At 33.3% G+C, this 20,845-nt stretch overlaps 1 protein-coding gene across 5 annotated transcripts in view; it reads right to left on the bottom strand.

The window, feature by feature from the left end:
* SH3KBP1 (SH3 domain containing kinase binding protein 1) overlaps positions 1 to 20,845 on the bottom strand; it is a 457,572-nt gene that overhangs the window by 208,883 nt on the left and 227,844 nt on the right. For 3 of the 5 annotated variants that reach the window (XM_051985147.1, XM_051985149.1, XM_051985151.1), the window contains 3 exons: positions 11,766 to 11,895; positions 11,242 to 11,298; positions 3,181 to 3,255 (listed from right to left, as the gene is read on the bottom strand). In XM_051985147.1, coding sequence (XP_051841107.1) covers positions 3,181 to 3,255; positions 11,242 to 11,298; positions 11,766 to 11,895 — 262 coding nt within the window. The remainder of the gene's footprint in view (positions 1 to 3,180; positions 3,256 to 11,241; positions 11,299 to 11,765; positions 11,896 to 20,845) is intronic. The other 2 variants (XM_051985148.1, XM_051985150.1) reach the window with 2 other exon arrangements.

Raw genomic sequence — 20,845 nt, 5'->3', positions numbered from 1 at the left:
CACATGTTATTATATTCTAATACATATTTATTATTATATGTATTATTATAGAATTATAATTATATATTACATATATAATTAAAGAATTATAATCTTCTCTTAAAACTCTTCAAATCTGCAGACATTTAGGTAAAGGCTATGAACTCAGCAAGCAGTCAATTTCTAAGTCTAGAGTCAAACCACAAAACTTTAATCCACCATAATAAGAGATTATCCTCCAACTACACAAGAATGATACATCAAATATTTGACTATATAAAGTATAATTTGAAAAGATTGCTGAGATTTGAAAAGTCAAAGTAAAAATCCTCTAAAGAAGGAAAAAGTTCACTGAAAATGAACAAAATGTATAAAAATTACCACTATAATTCAGTTTTGAGAAAATTCCTCCAAGATATATATTTTCAGTCAAATGACTGAACTGAAATGTGGGGGAAGAGCTATCATGAAAAATCTGGTGTTTAATTCAATACAATAAACATTTATCAAATATCTCCTATGTGTAAGAAATCTATAATAAGACTTTTTTTTACTATAAAAGAACAGCATATGTGATAGTGGACATCAAGATGAATAGAAATATATCAAGTGCATTTTGTATCTTCTATAATTTATAGTCTATATAAATTTGCAAGTACAGAGAGAATTCCCTAAAATAGCTATCCATTCATTTGTTTGTATATTCTTTTCAGAAATATTCCTATAGGAGATATAATTTGAGAGTCAAAATATTTTGTCATTTCCCTTTAATGCATTTACTTTCTACAACATGGATTGTTTCTCTGAGACTATGACCCCAAATTCTTCTTGGGAAGAAAAAAATACCCAAAACTTTGTATTTGAGGGGAGAAGGGAAAGGAAGGATATTCTCTTAGCAGAATATTATTATTATTATTATTCTTTTTGGTTTTTACCAGACAAAGTGAAGGACAGATCATAACCTGCTCTAGTCCCTTTAAAGGAATGTGAAGTATTCTCCCATTCCTCAAAAGACAGGATTAAAATAAGATTCATAAAATTTCCCTGATGGGTTTACTGAATTTATCACATACTTTTTACCCTTTGGGTTTTAGCTCTATAGCTATACTTGTCTTTAAGAGAAATACATGAATTACATTGTAAGGACCTATAGTTTCATCAAAGTAAGTGCATTCTCCATTCCTGTATAGACAGTCTTCATGAATATCAGTAGACAGAAAAATCTACCACTCAGTGGTCAACCTTTGCTGAATACAATTCTCCAGACATAATTAGGGTGACTATTTATTGCCAGAGTTCTACTCAGAATTTTTTTTTTAACTTGGTAGAATCTCTCAGGGCTTGCTTCCCAAGACTTCAGCCTTCAAGAATTCCCTGCCCCCATAAGCTACTGGAATCTGCTTGCCTATTTTTAAATGCTCTACTTTTAAATGTTCACATTAATCAGTCAAATATTTCCAACTCCTTTTTGAATGGGAGTTGATGTTAATGATCATACCTATATATCTTTTTTTTCAGTATTCACAAAAGGAATAATTTTTTCATTGAAAAAATCAATAAAAACCTTACAAGTTCTTCTCAGATTTATCAACATTAACACTGGACATAAATTTGTTCAATTTATAATATTTGTAATAAAGATCTTCATTGATGCTACTTCAGAATAGTTTAAAGCTTTTTATTTCTATGAATCATGTAGCAATTTCCTTAATGTATATTAATGTATATAAAATTTCAAGGCAAAGATGTCACACAAAATCAAAAGTCAGACTTATGCCCATTAAAAAATTATGTATGCCATAGGTTGATTAGTGGCCAAGTAAGGCAAATAATGTATTTTCATATTAAATTTGTAATAATAACTATAGCTAACATTTATACAATGCTAAACTATGTGCCAGGCACAGCATTAATTATTGTCTCATTTGATCCTCACAACAACCCTGGCAGGTGGGTACTATTATTATTTGCATTTCACAATTGAGGAAATGGAAGTAAATTAGTTAAGCATCCCTAGGTAGAATTTGAAGTCAGGTCCTCTTGGCTCCAGCGGCAGCTTTCTATTCAGAAACACTTTTTAAAAAAATAATTCCAAACCACAGTAGATGATTCTCAAGAGACATTCCATAAAAGCAATATCACCATTTAGTGATATCTTTGGCAGGGTACCATAGAAGTATACTAAAACTTCCTTTAACTGAAAATAACAAAGAAATGAATATTTCTCAAGTCCAAAGTCCTGTCCAGACATTCAAAGGAAGGAACATTTATTAATACTTAAACTGTTTAGGAAGTAAAATCATTTCAACTCACTTTCTTTTAGGCCTTAACCCTTTTCTTTTAGAAAATTGTGTAAAAGGCCAAGAACAAAAAATACAACTGGAAAAATTAGGGTGATAACCAGATATAAAACAAGAAATACCTCATATCGAGTTAAAATTATTAGTTGCTCCCTTCCCCAGAAGGGATTATGGGAAAAACACAGAAAGGAAAGCTCATTGATTATTTCAGGTCACCTTTGAGAAGGGCTATTAAGGGAAAGGGTCAAAAAAGATTCAGCAGTTTCAGAGGAATGATTCTCTGGGGGGGTATGCTGGAAAGGTTAAGAGATTATTTTCTTGTTTTATGAGGTAAAATCAACTATGCTTAAACACTATGACATTTTCTACATTCAAGAAACCTAAGATGTGACTTTAAAATTGTCATATATCAGAGAGACATATCGGAGGGCATGAGTGGATTCTGTCAGTTTGAACATGCAGAACAATCCTAGGATTAGAAAAAATGACAAATCAATAAAAAGTATTTTTAGCAGGCAGGTGCCATCAATGCAAAGTACAGTATCAATATTTATTTCTTCTATAGTACCTGAGATACCCCACAAGAGACAGACTCTGGGACATGGTAGGCTTCCCCTTGGTATACAGACTTCTTTTTCCATCTCTATGAACACTGTTCATGCACATGTTACATATATTTTAAGGGAAGAGAGCAAATAGAACAAAGAAGAAAGCTGATGGGGAAAAGAACATTCCTTTTCTGCACATTTCAGCCAAAAGAAGAGCAGGGTCTGGGATGAGAAGTCCAAGCAGACACATTCCACATAAGCATCAGCGTGTAGGGAAAGCGCAGCTAGATCAAAATCACAAGTACCAGGATCTTATCTTTAAAACTGTCTCTCAACAGTTTCAGTTCACTCACTGTTATAGCGTCTGTAGCTGTCAATCTTTCCCGGAGCCACTCTGTACAGAATTGTCCCTTCAAAGGCAGTCTTTCCTGACAGTGAATGAGAGAAGAGAAGGGAGGAGGAAAAAAAGGAAAAAAAGGGAGAGGGGGAGCAAATGATGGTAAAAAGAAGGGAGAGGAAGAATCTTTAACTGAACTTTCCTTCAACGACCACTACTGTAAGCGCTTTTCACAGAAAAATGATTAAAATAGTTATACAAAAAAAGAAGCATGACTATACAGTAAGCCAAAAGAACCTATGATAAAAATGCCCAATGGAATTAGTTCTTTTCTCTGCTAATAAGACAACAAACACAGATGTGTAGCTACAAGAATAAGAAAGTTACTGCCAACATTTAACATAATAAATACAGTAAAATCTCATTAATGAGAATCCAACTAATCAGAACTCTCCATTTTCTTTTCTTGTTCTCCACCTTTAGCTTACAAGCTTTTCTTTTAAAAAAAAATTTAAATTAAATTAAATTTATTTATTAAATTTAAATTTTAAAAAAATTACAAGAAAATATTATAAGCTTACATCAATGTAGAATTCATAGTTTTTGTTCAGTTTCCTGTAAGATATGTATATACTGGAGTAAATTCAGCCTTGATATCTTATGCCATCCACATTACATTTTGGTACACAGAAAACTCATCGCAGTGACTCAGAAACACTGTAAAAATCTGAATCATAGTCCTTAATACATCCTATTTATCAAGGAAGGGGAAAATACACTAATAAGTTAGCCTATTTTGAATTTTTTTTCCAACTAAAGGAGTTTTCTGCTTAACAGTGAGTTAACCAGAACATACCATTACTTGATCACTCTAGGAAATTAAGGTTTTACTGTTTATAAAGTCAACCTCTATCTAACTACAAGGATATAAAATTTAACCTGAATAAATTTTTGGACTATAGTAGAAGTTATAAGTACCATATGATTGAACAAATAGTTTAAAACAATAGCAATTTTAAAACACCAAGTGCCTGTAGATTGCTGAATAAGTATATTGAGTACATTCTGTCTGATTTTGTTTAGTACACACACTCTCCAATCCTGATCCAATGCTGATCCAATGCTGATGAAATGATCTGATGACAAATATATTTAAATAATAAGCAATAATTAAAATTTATTATTAAATTATCAAAATAAAAGTGTTCTGTTGCTTTATCTAATTAAAATACCAAATGATATCACACATCTTTGTAAAATAATAATAATAATAATGATGATGATGATGTGCACAAAGGCACACTTCCATTGAAGAATAATTTACAATATGAAGGCTGGTATCCTTATGGTTTTAATTCTTAATTAACTTCATCTATACCTCTTAGATCTCACTTGTTGCTCTACTCTAAGACTCACTACTGTATAAAAAGTACACAGTCATGAATATGGGAAAACCTTTCCTTCTGGCCCATCAGGCTGTCTTAGACAAATCAGTGCTAACTTCTTCTCTAAGTCAATGAAAAACAACCATGAAAAATCAGAGTTAGAAGGCATCACCGAAGCTACCTGTTGAAAACCAGCCCCTCCAGAAGTAACAGCCCCAGGTGTGTAGTACCTATACTGCCCAAGGTATGGAAACCCACCCCTCTTATAAGCATATATAAATCTCTAGCACTTCAGACCAAACTGATATGTGTGTTTCATACCTGGGATGAGTCAGGTGGAACAGGAAATTGACAATTTTTTTCTGAAGACCTTAAAAGCAGAAAAAGCCTTAGAAACTAGTTTCCAGCCAATAAATGGTTTATTTATTCTGCTTAGCTTAATTCATAACTGGAGTCCTATTGATTTTGAATTGTCCTAAGCAATTCAAAAAATCACAGACTAAAGAGGGTTTTGACCTTCCAGAAAGCTTATTTATCTATCTGCAGAAAGGCTATTTGGGACATGAGCCAAATAAAAATGCTTATTTTATAAATTTGTGAATTATATGTATATGTGTATATGTTTGCCTACATATATTATTCTGACTGAAGATCAAACAACAAGAAAAAGTAATCAAAAGTTATGCCCATAATTTTTTGTGAAGGTCAATTATTTATCAGATTAACAAAGACATATATATGTATGTATTTGTATAGATATGAAATTCAAAATAACTGCAAATTCAAATACAATCATTTGTTTAAGATAATGATTTAAATAATTATGTCCCACTTAACATAAGTGATTAACTTTGACAAAACTATGGATAGTTTTAATGAATTTGCTAATTGTTCTTTCTTAATAATATGATGATCTATGGTCTTGCATTATATATATGCATATATATATATGTGACATATATATATATCACAACACATAATATCAAACAATTATCTGCACACTTTAAGGATGATTAGAGATTTTAAAAACTCAGTTTTAATTTCTGCTGGAAGGCAGAGCTCAAGGATAACAGTCTCATTCATTAACCAATTAAGTTTCTTCCTACTCATAAAACAAAAGATTGATCATTTTATTAAAGATTATCCTCACATGCTTTGAGGTATTTTTCGTAATTTTAAAATCTTCTCTTTTCATCACTCTCTTAGTCTCACAAATAATCACAAACCCAAGATCTGAAAATGATTAAGCTGGGCCTAAAATAAACAAAATTCTTACTTGTTAGGAAACTTATTTAAAATTGAAGTCACCGTCATTAAAACTTATGCTTGTTAAATGCTCGATAATTGATAATACCCAAAAAATGTTAGAACAAACAGGAGCAGAATCAGTAGGACTGCATCACTAGTTTAGTAATACTTATTTGCTCACTCTCTCCAAATAAAGCTTATTATTCATGCAACTCTAAGTAGTTATCAGATACAAAGTCAGGGGCATGGGAGAGACAGTGAGGAGAAATATAACTAGAAATTACTATTTAATTGTTTCTCATTAGATAAGGTATGACTGACCAATATAAAATATACAGGCCAAATGATTTAAGTAGTCAGTGCCTAGATGGAATAATATTGAGCTAGGAATTACTTGACAGGAGTTCTACTCCCTGGCTTGACACTAATTCTCAAGTTATTTAAATTTTTCAGTATCTTCACCCGTAAATTTAAAAGAGTTCAGACCTCAGAGATTCTTACTAGCTCTAAAAAACTGTAAGACCAATAAAATATTGAGACAGTAAAAAAAAAAAAAAAATATGTATACTTAAAACTCTTCAGCAATAGCTCCATAATTAGGGGATCTGGGTTATATTTTGTCTCAAAATCTCTCAAATCCTTATTAGATATGGCAAATTTATTTAACCTTCTTACGACTCAGTTTGCTCATCTGTGAAATGGGGGGAGAAAAAGGGAATACATTAAGTAGCCTTTAAGGTAGAGAGAGATAATCGAGGTGAAGATTGCAAAGGATCAGTATCTCTCCACTTCTTTTTCTGGGAAAGCAAATGTGATTCAACACATTAGTTCTGTCTCTCAAGTCAAGATACTCCCTTTAAAACCATAAATTGATCTGAACAGGTAGAGCCTTTCCTCAATGCTAATACCTTACCTACCAATAGACACAGGGCTGAATCAAAACAAAAACACAAATTATAGGATTACATCTGCAGAGGACATTAGAGATTGTCCAATGAAAGTCCCTTCATTTACAGATGAGAAGATTGAGATCTATTTGCCCAAGATCACCCAAGAAAGTGGCAGAAATCATTTAGAATTCCAGCCATGTGCTTAGCATTCTTTCCAGTGTATATCATGCTGCTTTTGAGTCAGTTAAATAACCCATGTGTTTTATATGTATATTTAATACATGTATAAACATGTATTTATCTGTGTCTCTGTATGTTCATGTATGTATATATGTATATGTATACACAGGTAGTGTTAAGTATGTGTGTGAATAAATAAAACATTACAACTCAGCTTCCAATTTACTTTTCCCCTACTAATATTTTTTACATAGTGACTTGTTTAAAACAAATTTCTTTGAAAATATTATTTAATTAAACAAGATTTGTGATTTGAGTTACTTTGAAAATATAAAAGAAAGGGTAAGCTGAAATTTAAAGTGTTGCATATGCTGCAAAGAATTGACTATAGCTCTATGATATAGCTATAAATTTCCTCACCTTCAATGGAAAAGAGTGCCCAGATTCTTTAGACCTAAATACCATTTGTCAAGACTGAGAAAAACTATTTCTTCATCCTGAACAAAAATCTAAGCTATCCCACTGATGTTCCAATCTCTACTACATGTGTGAAAACAAATCAGGGCCAAGAAAAAGTGAACAAAGCACGCTCAACTCTTACCTGCCACTCACAGATAAAAACATTGTTTCTTTGGACAAAAACCCATGGTTTCTTGACGCCTCTACTCACAAAAATTAGATAAAGTAAATTCCTAAATATTCCTACAATCATTTCCACATTTTGTTTCTTAGTTTTTCCCTAACATGAAGCCTTAAAGCACAAAAGTTGGCTTTTCCAACCTTTGAAACTTTTTCTCAATAATCCTGGCAATGGAATCCTATAGCCTAGAGGTCTACTTGACTTCTCCATGTATCACAATTGGAGTAAAACAAATTGTAGAAGCTCACAGAACAAAGACACAGATCTTGGGCCTTTGGTAATGCAGTTACCCCTCTGCAAAACACCATTCAGGAGAACATTAGGCTAAAGCAAGAATGTCACTGACTTCCTCAGAGTTCCCAAAGATATAAGACTATTAGTTGTTGGTCAAAATAATCACCCTGTACAATGTAAACTCCTTGAGGACAGAAAAGGTTCTTTATTTTGCCTGTAATCCTGGAGACTGGTACAGTGTCTTAAATACAGCAAATATCTAAAAAGTGCTTGTTGATCTAAATTGCTGAATAAACCAGAACTATGAATAGATGCCTCACAAATGTTGTCACTTGATACCTGCCACCCTAAGGTATATTTCAAGAAGTCATTTGAATCAAAAATTCAAGAGAGGATAGCAGGAATCTTAGATTCTCTTACACAAGAGTTCCATTAGATCACAAATTATCATGTCACTTAATTTCTGTCTTCCACCTGGTTCAATGAATGTTATTTGTTGAAATTAGTTGAATCACCAGGTGAATACAAGAAGGCCCTTAGAAATCAATATGGAGAATTCTGAATCTTTCTCATATCACTGACCCAGATAAATAAATGTATCATTACTTTGAAAAGCTAAGGATTCTATGCAAATAAGTGATCATCATTATTATTGCCTGGAATAAACTTCCATAGATCTCCTAATTCAGAGATCACTCTCTTAAGAAGTTTCACAAGTTTCATCAGGACAACAACCAGCAATCACCAATTCTTGAGATGTTGATCTCTGACTATCATTTTTTGTAGAAATGACTTAAATCAATTGCATTGTCAAATATAGTACATAAGAGTCCTTCAAAATCTCACAAGGTCTAAAAGAAACCACGTTCTAAGAGAGAACTTAATACAATTAAATTTAGGATTAAATTATCATATTTTGAATTAAACATGAAAATCATAACTTATAGCATTAGTTCTATTCACTACTCTAATTCATATCTTCATACTGATTTTGGCAAGAAAAATAAGAGCTGGCATAAGAAAGTTTGAATTGAGTAAAATTTTTTGTGAATCAAAAAATTTATTCGCACAGATAATCACAGATCTCAAATTCATACAATCCTAGATCTAAGACTAGAAGAGACTCTAGTGACGATCTAGTCCAATTATCTTATTTTACAGATAAAGAAACTAAGATTCAAAGAGATTTAATATTTGAGGAATGTCAAAATTAGTAAGTATCAAATCCAGGTTATCTAGACTGTATACTTAGCTCTTTTTATTCCTATACAGATGTTTTTCTCAAAAATGGAATGAGTAAATTTGAGATCAGCAAGTTCTATTACAATAAAGAGAAAACAGGTGTGGGGTTTTTTGTTTTTGTTTTTTTTTTTTTTTTAGGTAATATCCAATTAAACATTTCCTACCAACTTTAGTACAGTTACATTTCTGATAAAATTTTATTTCAGCTTCAGGAAATGTTAGAATCGTTAGAAATGTTAAAGGACATCATGTTTGAAAAGTAACATAGTCCAATGGAATGAACACTTCAATGGGGAATCAGAAAAGCTGACAGTTTTGTGATTTAAAATAGGTCACTTCATATTTCTGCTTCTCAGTTTCTTCTATCACTATAGAATAAAAAATTTAAAGAAAATCTATATGGTCTCTTTCAATTCTAAACTTCTATGATGAAGATTATATAGTTTTGTTCTGCTTTTATAGTTCTTTATACAGTTCTCTTCATACAATCTACATATGGGCCTTTCATATTTTAACTATAACTGTAAAAAAGATTTTATATATTTCTATAAATCATCCCAAAAATTAGAAAACCCTATACAGTGACACCATATCAGAGTCAAACATTAGGAGATTTATGTGCCCCTAAATGGGCCTATATAATTTAAGCCCCTATGAAAATTAACTTAAATTAAGCAATAGGAACTAGACTAGGCTAGGACAAAGACCTTAAATTACAACATTTTAGCCCATTCGACAGAGAAAAACTCAAGGCATTCTGATGCATTAGCCACATTTGTCCCCTTTGATCTTCAGGGCACAGTCAAAGCAGCAAATCTATACATATTAGGGAAGGTGAGAATAGGCTAAAAGCAAAAATTTCCACTCAAATGAGCACAACCAACTATATTTAACTTCTGCCTATCATCACACTCATTTACATATATTTCAATGTAGTGGTATACTAAAAGCCAAGTCAGAGTAGCAAATTGTTATTGAAAAACAGATACCTGTCAGGGCAGCGAAAGATAGAATTTCAATTTAACAGGCAACAGTAGTAGCCCAGGGTGATTTTTAAAATTTATTTCTTCTACCTCCTCGTAAGCCTCTAAATATAAAGGTTAGGAAGGTTACCAAAGCCTTATCAGAATTCCACGACAATCATGGGAATAAAGTCTCCCTTTTTAGACCACTGTATTATCCAGTCATAGTGAATTAGTCTACCTAGAGAAAGCAAGAATCAAAAGGTAATCTATTGCAACTACTGCAACCAAATATTTCAAGACTGGTAGTCTCTCTCCTGTTCTGCAAAAAAGGAAGTCAGAGTACAGAGACAGGATTTAAAGCCTTCCCTCATAGTACTTCCCTAGAAGTAATATGAAATAGTGTCAGAATTTGAATCCTATACCTCTAAGACTCCAAATCAGCCCTCTTACAGAAACATAATGGGAATTTCTTTGGGTGATATAGTATAGTGAGGAAAGTGATTGACCTTCCATTATGAGACCTGGCTTGAATTCTAACTCAGTCACTTAATAATTTTAGGATTTTGGGCTCTCTGGATTTCAATTCCTTTATCCATAAAATGAAAAGAATACTTGAACTGCCTACCTCAAATATATATATAAGCTATAAAGTATTATGTCACAAAAATCTGGGCCCTGGAATAACTAAGATAAAAAGGTAGATTTGTCAACATTTTTTCTAATTCCTTTTAATAAATAAACAAAAGAATCATGAAGTCATTCACAAAAGCAGGTAGAATGCATAACACAGATTTATCAAGGCAGCAAATCTGTCCTGATAAACCAGTACCCAGTAAACCACTGAGATTAAAAGACTTTCCTTGGGAAAAAAGATTCGATGTAGTGACTTGTATTATCTATTATAAGATGTTAACAGTTAAAAACCTCTTAAAAGGTCATGGTAATTAAAAATTAGGAAACTATTTGGGGAGATTTTCTTCAGCCTGAAAATAGAGAAAAATTCACTCAGTAGGACTGAAGTATCCTCCTTCTCTATCCAAAGAAAATTCCCCAATACTAAGAAGCTCTCTGAAACTACAATACACTCAACAAACCCTTCACAACATTTACAATCATAATCTTTGCTCAAGACAAGCAACAAGAGACAGAGAGAAAGACAGAGACAGAGAGACAGAGAGAGAGAGAGAAAGTGAAAAAGAAATAGAAAAAGAAAAAAGAAAGAAAAGGAAAAAAAAAAAACACATAAGGAACTGGGCTAGTGGCTGGGGAAGGACATAGATTCCCGGTCCTGACCTTTTGCTCCATGAACCGCCATGGGCAGCAGAGTTGACGTAGCAACAAACTCAGCCCCTGGAGAAAGAAAGATCTATAGTTCGTTCTCACAGTCTCAATTGAGAATATACACCACTGGCCTGGCAACCTCAATTATATGATACTTAAGAAGGGTACATATGGGGTACCTTATATTCATAGACTTTTCAAAAGTTTGCCACCAATTACTTCCAAGAGTTACAAGATATTATTACATTTTGTTTCATTTACTTTTATAATATTAAGGAGAGGTAAAAGGGAATCAAACATTAATGGGGTGTCAATTCCAAAAAAGAAAAGCAATCATAAATCTAAGGGGAAATCAGAGCTTCACAAGATTCATGGCTAAATGCCACACATCTGAGATACTAAGAACATAGTGAGCAACAGAAACAAAAATGAGAAAAGTCATTGAGATTTTGAATTTATCATTTTAGCACCAGGAAGAACAAACAGGGTTGGAAAAGAACGGCCAGTAGTCGACTCAATTGGGTTAACTTCCTTACTTGGCTTTATAAGCTGCTCCTCTTGGGCAATTCCCAGATCATCTGATTCTCCAGACAATTCTTTGATAAAATTGGAAGGAAACATGCCAGTTTTTCCATTGAGAACGCCTTCCCACCATCCCTCCTCCACCTGTACAAAAAAAAAAAAAAAAAAAAGACAAAAATCAAATATGCATTTAAACTGAGTAATATAGGCCTTACAGAAAAAAGAAAGGTTGTGTCTAATTTTTAATTCCCCCCCTAAAAAACTGAACTAAAATGAATGAGATTGACAGTATAGCACAATATCAATAAAATATAATGCACAATTGTGATCTCACTTAACTTTCTCCTAAATCAAAGCTTTTTTGAGCAGAACATACCATTACACTAAGCCTCATCACTGAACGACTTTTTTAAAATCAAACTTACTATGGAAGCTTATTCATCTTGGTTGGGCAAATTTAAATTCCAACTTTCTTATAATTTCATCTTATTATTGATCAGGTATTAGAAGATGATAGTAGATTTAAGATACAACATCCCTTTGTTGTATAATTATAAAAGAACAGTTTTGTAATTAGAAAGATGAAAATAATTTTGTAATTAGGAATAATAATTAGAAAGATGGAAAAAGTATTTTTGGATAAAGAGGAAAATTATATTGTCAATTATCATTATAACTGTCAAATGACATAAGCTGTTGCTACTGATATAGAGAATTATTTTGATAATAAGATTTGAAAAGGAACTTCATTTTCTGTCTCAAATTGCCCAAATTATGTCTGAAACCTATTTTTTATACATATATAGGCTGTATATAATAAAGCAATCAGTGATAAAAATTAAATCCCAAACTATCAACAAGACAGATTGATGTTTCATCTGTGAGGCACTGTTTAATGGTATGTATAGTACAGTAAATGGTATAAAAATGCTAAAAAAGATTTTTTATCTATTAAAACTAGAGAAACATGAGTGTAAAGAAACACAATTAAAAGGTATAAAATAAGTGTATTATTGTGTTGAAACTTTCAAAGTTGATAAGCATAATGGAACATCAGTGAAATTACTTCTTAACTAAAAATATAAACTATTCTTAACAATAAATAACAAATTCTTAATAACTAAAAAATAAAACTAAGAAAAGGAAAAATCATATAGACGTATGGAGACTAAATTATGACTTTAAAAAAAACTAGGTGGAAAAATTTGGGGAATTGTGACTTTTCAAATGAAAAGTAAGTCACTGAGAGTCAGGAAGTTCCCATTTAAGCCACTGAAGAGACAGGAGAACTTGAAAAGAAAAATTGAAGATACAGGAGGGGGATTGAAAAGCTACTCTGTGCCAGAGCAATTAGAAGCAGTGGACTGACAGAAGGTTTCAGTTAAATGATTCTTTATTGGTCCAAAAGCAAATTGATTTCATTGTCTAAGAGTTCTGGAAACACCTGAGCAATTCAGTACCACCTAGAAATGGAGAAAGGTGAAAGCTTTTCCTTAGGGTCTGTTGCTCTCTGTTGCCACCTCTGGGTTGAAAAGGGAAAACAGAGTTTTCAGTTCAGTTTATCGGCTTAAATGATCAACCTGAACTATGCTTCTGTGATCTCTGTCCTGAGTGGACAACACAACCTCTGAAAAAGTGACCAACAAACTGGGCTGGTATGCTTAATTAAGAAGTAGCCAGTTTGTATAAATATGTATACATGTATTGATTTAATATATACTTTAACATGTTTAACATGTACTGGATTACCTGCCATCTAGGGAAGGGGGGGGGGGAGGAGGGGGGAGAGGGGAGAGACCATGAGGAAAATTTGGAACACAAGGTTTGTAAGGGTCAGTGTTGAAACTTTACCCATGAATATGCTTTGTAAATAAAAAGTTCAAAAATAATAAATAAACAACACCAAAAAAAGACATAAGTCAGTTTGATGAGCTTTGTAGTTTTCTCAGTGAAAAAAAAGATTTCCATAAGAACCGACATTTCTAAATAATCTTTCAAGGGAGATGATTAATTTAAAGAACTTTTAAATGCCAATTATAGTAGAGATGGAGATTTCACTAAATGAAGAAAAATACTAAAAAAAAGAAGCTCTGTATGCTGTGGATATTTGTGAAGTCTAACCTACTTAAGCATATGAATTTTCCTCCCTCATGTTTCCTTGCAAGGTTGCTGTAAATATGGTTCACCCTTCATCGTGGATATGAGGGCATTGGTGGGAGCCAGTGATCTGGCTTTAGAGGCACATTGTGACATGTTATTTGTGTTTTAATACATTAATATCCATAATATTGGATAGCTAAGTGATAACTGTTATCTGTCTCAGTTTCCTCATCTGTAAAAGGAGTTGGAGAAGGAAAATAGCAAACCACTCCAGTATCTCTGCCAAAGAAACCCCAAACGGAGTCCCAGAGTCAGACACATCTAGAAAATGACAACCACATTAGCAATCCATAATGTTATTTCTTTTGCCTTCTTATTAAAGAAATGGTTGTGTTTATTATCTAAAAGTATTATTGCTTTAAAAATAATCCTGTGCTATAAGAATGTGTCACCTTGTGACTGATTGCTTGTATAAAAAGAAGATGCACGGGAGATATAAAAGAGAAGATATATTTTCCCTCAGCAGGGAATTCTCGGAGACTTTGAATGGGATTGATCTATCTCTGAGAACCTTTGACCTGCTTGAGTGAGCTTCCTGAGAGCAAGCTCCTGGAAGAATGGGGTACTGACACTGTCTCATTTGGGGCACAGTACAGACATATAAACTTAAGAGTTTCAGGTATGTTTTGATACTAGTGGATGGATATTACCATATCATGTCATACATCTTAACACCACAATCTCTGTCACATTTTGGGGAACAGTGATTGTTTCCTAGGCTCCAACTACTAATATATCCCTTGTTACATAGGTAATAAGGGACCATACACTTTAAGAAATACAGGAATAAATTATCAAATGCAAAATGTATTTGTCATCTTTTAGGCTTCAGGAACTGTTAAAGCTAGAGGGATTTCTAAAGAATTATTTAAAATTCAATTAAATAGATATTTATTAAATGCTATTTCCTTGTCCAACTCATTTTACAATTGAGGAAATGGAAGCAAACAAGATTGACTTGCCCAGGTTTACACAGTTAGTATCTTATCACCCAGCTATCCAATATTATTGATACTAATATGATAAGATATAAATAACAGTACTGTTAAGTGCAAGAAATGAAGACAAAATAAGACATAGACTCTACCCTTAAACTATGTGTACTTTAATTTACCCTTCTCTTCTATACTCCCACTACCAAAAAAAAAAAAAAAAAAAACAAAAAAAAACCTGCAGATTTGGAGTAAAAAGATTTAGCTACAAATTTGGTTCCATCATTGACCAGCTTCAAATCTTGGGTAAATCTTATAATCTGTCACCACATAAGGTTCTTCATTTATTAAATAGCAGTAATAGTAATGATATAAGAACTACTTAGTTTGTAGGATTATTGTGAGGAGCAAATGAGAATATATGGAAAGTGCTTTTAAAACTATACAATGTTTATGACTATTATTATTGTTATTCCATTAAGGTCCTACTCTGATTATTTCATTGTGCCATAGAAGGCGATCTGGCGTTATTCATTAATCCCTAAAAGAAGGGAAAAAGCATTTATTAAGCACCTACTAGTGCACTGCACTAAGTATTTTACAAATATTCTCTTATTTGATCCTCACAACAACCCTGGCAAATAGGTGCTATTAATATCCTCCTATTACAGTTGAGGAAACTGAGAGGAAACTTCTTCCATTTTTACCAGCATCACTGTGAAACTTTAATCAGGGACAGCGATATAAGCAAAACTATAAAGGAGGCAAAAGATTTCTTGACTTTTTTTTCTCATTTCATTTACTGACCCCTTCCCTAGTTTCCATGCATTCTTCTCCTACTTTTCAGTCCAGAATCCCATTCCTGTATTCTTTTATGCTCTATTGTTGTACTGTATCTGAATTTTTACCTAGGAAAAGAACTGATGATGTCATTAACACTAAATTATAAATAATTAATGATTGATAATGATAATGATTGATGGAGGATCTTCAGGTTTTCAAAGCACTTTACATGCCATCTCATTTGACTATTACAAGAAGCATTTATTAAGTGCCTACTATGTGCCAGGCACTGCATTAAGTATTTTGCAAATATTATCTGCCAATCATCCATAGAATGAATTATGGAGACTGAATGTGAATCGAAGTATAGCATTTTCACCCTTTTGTCTATAGGGGGAAGGGTTTGGGGCTGGGAAATGGGGGGAGAGAGATAACATGGATTTGAACAAATTGAGTTTAAGATATCTATAGGATATGTAGTACAAAGTATACCAAAGGTAGCTAGTGATGAATAGTTACATTTCAGCAAAAAGATTAAGGTTGCATATATAGATCTGAAAATCATTTTTGATGGGAAGATCTAAGGTAGGATTCAAATCCAGGTATTTCTGCCTCCAGCTCTTCCATTTCTCCTCTCTATTATGTCTCCGTCTAATTAAGACTTAATTTGCTACCTCCTCCCAAGGTATTTGCCATACCCTCTGCAAGCTCAACTATTCTTTCCTACGTGCTTATTCTTAAACATGATGCTACATTGCTTATCCCTGCTTTCACACTGGCTGTCCCTCTGCACTTCCCATGCCTTCATTATTCTCCTTCCTCACCTTTGGCTGATTTATCTGGTTTCTGGTCAAATTTTGGCTCAAATCCTACCTTCCTCAGGAGATCATTTCCACTTCTCCCAGCTGCTACTTTTTGTCATCCTTTGTGATTATTTTTCATCTACTTTGTGTGTATATATATATATATGTATATATATATATATATACACACACACACATACTTATAAATATATTATATATAATACATAAACATATACACATTATACATACCCTTTATATGTAATACATATGCATGTATTATGTATGATGTATATATGTACAAGCAATTCTGCTATAACATTTGTTTTGAACAGGTGAAATTGTTCCAATATGACTGACATCTAAGGAAAAGTCGGTTATACCTCAAAAAAATTAAGAAAGCATAGAAAGCTACACCATTTTATAAAAACTGATAAACTACAACTTTGTAATGCATACAATTTAGGTCTTTTTCAAATGCCATATTTATTGTATAACTTCTGGTGCAATAGCAGCTGTAAGTTTTGAAGGGATGGTCTACTTCCTCCACCTTGTACTGTGGTTTGGGCCTGGAGGTCCATTGAGGATTCTTTTTTTGGGGGGGAGGGGAGAGGAGGGGGAAGGAATGGGCAAATGTTGTCTGGCTATTTTTTATTAAAGCTTTTTATTTTCAAAACATATTCACAGATAATTTTCAACATTCACCCTTGCAATAATACCTTGTGTTCCAAATTTTTTTCCCTCCCCTAGATGGCAAATAATCCAATATATGTTAAACATGTGCAATTCTTCTATATGTATGTCCATATATATTATGCTATACAAGAAAAAGAAAAAAAACCAACAAAAGTGAAAATGCTATAGTTGTGATCCACACTCAATGCCCACAATTCTCCCTCTGGGTGCAGATGGCTCTCTTCATTACAAAATCATGGGAACTGCCCTGAATCACCTTGATGTTGAAAAGAGCCACTTCTATCAGAATTGATCATTGTATAATCTTGCTGTTGCTGTGAACCACTGAGGATTCTTTCTCCCCAGAAACAAGATGACTTTGTTAGAGTCTTGAAACTGTAGAAACCTAGGTTTGAGTAGAGCAGCAACCTAAGGATGTGGCCACTACCATTATATATAGTATGCCATATATTTATAGTGTGTTTGTGTATATATAGTCTTAACTATTTAATATGTATAAAATTGTGCTAACAGTATTATTAGGCTCCTGTCTTTTTTAAAATTTGTTGCTGATGAAATTTATGAGTGTTGTATACTTTATCCCATTTTCCCCATAAGTCCTGTACAATTTTGGACAGCATGGTGATTTTTAGGCATTAAAGTGTCCCATTGTTGCAAAAGTGATCGCATCTTATTATTTATACGTTGCTTCCTCCTTTTAAAATATGAGCTCTTTTAAAGCAGAGCTTAAGTTTGCTTTCTGTTCTATCTCCAGATCAGAACAAAGTATTGGTCAAGTGGTAAATGCTTATTGACTAACTGACTCTTGCTGTGAAATTTAAGGTGTCATCCAGCCTAGGAAAGACATAGGGGGATGGAGGGCAGGGAGGAAGAACCAGGATATCAAGGAGGACTTCAAACATATTTTAATAACACAATGGTGTGGTTGTGAACCAAGTTCTTTGTAAAGCTTAAAATACTAAGCTTAACACCAAATATCACATAGGAAGTCTACTTAGCATCAGACCAAACTCTTTCATTAATGTCCAATAGGGATATTATTTTCTATTAGATATTCAAGAATAAGAAAAAAAATTAAATCTAATGTTTCAAAATAATTATTACAATAGCAATGAATTGCTCTCAGCTCTGTGAATATGAGGATATTTATATTTTTATAGACAGATATATTTGGCACATAGTAGGTGTTTAACAAATGTTTAATTAATTGGTTGATTATCCCATATTTTTAGAAAAAATTCTAAACAACCAGCTAGACATTTGAAGAACTGCCTTAAGACAAATTTAGACAACTCTAAACCATAGTTTTAAATAATGCCACATGTCTAGGTCAATCCCATTGAGACAGATTATTCATTAGAGCTGCCTATTTTAGGATGAAAAGAGTCAGTAAAATCATTTACGAACCTAATATCAAAATTCTTAGGGGATTTGCATGGAGGGGTATCTTTTTTCCAGCCCTAGATAAATGAACCATAAAATTACCTTTCACTTCTCCTGAATCACAGCCCAGGTAGAAGAGAATCAAGGATTTCCCAGAGACAACCACCAAGGAGGGCCCTGAAATAATCTCCTAAAGCTCTCACAATACTGTGCAGAGCAACAGAGCTCTGCCAAAATGCCCCCAAAAGATTTCCTCCCCCTTCTCCCTCCCTCCATGTGACCAGTAATAAGCAGTTCGAGTCAGAAATACCTCAGGGAAGTACTCTTGATATATTGACTCTGTGGGTTGCCTACTGGGAAAACAAAATATATCTTCACTTAAGCAACACCCTCAAGCTGTCAATACAGCTGTGACACCACAGTCTATGCACAGTGACAAAAGGGAAGAGGATAAGAGATATGTTATTACCCCCACTGGATGGGCTAAGGGGAGATTAAACTGTACAACTGAGTACATATTGCACACGGAGCGAGATGCACAGCATCCTACAGCATAAGCTTGATGGTCACGAGACTCACTGCCTCCTGAGTCATACCAACTGTGCCAGAAACTTTTGGCCAGGATATTGCATTACAGAAGCTATGTCAGGGCTGCCCACTGCCATTTTCCCCCATGATGTGCACCCTGGCTCTCCTATGTAGTTACTTATGATTGAACTAAGAGGAGAGTTGAGATTAATTAACCTTATTCTCATACTACCCTTCTTTATACAATTGAGAAATGTAATACAGGAGGAACTGAGGAATTATCTAGTTTAATGTGCTTATAAATAAAAAAAAATGATCTTAAAGAAATGTTTTACCAAAATAGGACCAAAAGTGGCAGTTGCTAACACCTAGGCTATTATTTTATTAGAGAAGGCAGAATTTTAAGCTATGGAATGGATAACTGACTTGGAGTAAAACCTCAGATATTTACTAGCTACATCACTTGTGCTTCAAAGCCCTTATCAAGGAAAAAAAAAGGCATTTCCTTCAGGGGCATTTTCAGTTCTGAATCTATGATCCTATGAATTTCTCAATCATGAAATTCCTACAAAATCAATGGTAAGGTCGCACAGTTTAAATACGCAGGGTGTTCCATGTCAGGATATTTTAAAGTGCTCCACTTAAAAAAAAATAAAATTTGAAAGTTAATAATTCAGGAATTGAAATGGTGTATCCTGTTTTCTAGACTTCACTGGATAATTCCTTGAGTTAGTGCCAGTTTACAATTGACCTGATTAGCTATTTAAAGCTTACACTGCCAACTATTTGTCATAAGTGGGTAAGAAAGGATTTATTCTTTACCCTACCTTGGGGAGTGGCAAGTGGAAAGAGGAGAAAATCAATGCCATAGCTTTCTTTATTGGTTCAGGGAAAAATCTGATGACATAAAAGACTCAGAGGTCTTAAAAAGAAAAAAGCACACAGACTAATGAATTCAGCCTTGTCTTTTCACAAGTCAATTCAGGCTTTCATAAAAGTACTTGTAATTTTTTTTTTCAAATTTGTTTTATTTAAAGAAAAGAATAAGAAAAAAGGAAAACAGAAAAGCAGTATAAAACAAAATTCAAAATTGTCATGTGCCCAGCAGAACATCAGGAAGGAGTCAAAATATGTAACAACAAATTAACAGATCAAGAAAGTGTGTATGTATACATTTTAGTAGAAGAAATTATATTCATAAGTGTCTGTGTTTTCTTTACTTCCTTGTAAATTGTTCTTTTGTTCTCACTTTTTAAATTCTTTCCTCCCCTTTCATCCCCCCATAGCCAAGAAGGCTATAGTTAAGAAAAGATATATTTATATATACATATGTAGATATACCTCCCCTCCCCCATCTTTCCTATCCCTGCTGACTCTTTCCTTTAATTCTACCCCTTGACTGGCTATTACTTAATCTCCCTCCACTCATGGATCCCTTCCTTGTCTTCTTCCCACACCCACTGCTTCCTCCTCCATCTATCCCTCTCCCCTTATTTTTTTAATAGATTTTTGAGAGTACAATACTCTTCATGGTATATATGTAGTGTTGCCTATTGAACCTATTCCCAATGTGAGTAGGTTTTCCCTCTCTCTAGTGCCTCTGTATCCATTCTTCCTCTGCATCTCATTTGTATTATTTTTACTTTATTTTATTTTAACTCTGTCCCAGTCTCTCTTTTAAGCTGCACTATTGTTGTTAATCTTAAACATAAGCTATACATTTCCCATGTGAAAAAAATATAAACAATTTGTCCATATTGAGTTCCTTGACATTGATTTTTGATATTGGTTCTTATATGCTAAATTTTCTAT

The sequence above is a fragment of the Antechinus flavipes genome, chromosome 3 (assembly GCF_016432865.1).
Source record: "Antechinus flavipes isolate AdamAnt ecotype Samford, QLD, Australia chromosome 3, AdamAnt_v2, whole genome shotgun sequence".
In the NCBI taxonomy this organism is placed as follows: Eukaryota; Metazoa; Chordata; class Mammalia; order Dasyuromorphia; family Dasyuridae; genus Antechinus; species Antechinus flavipes.
Note: the sequence above shows the minus strand (reverse complement) of the source record. Positions and strands in the feature narration are given on the sequence as shown.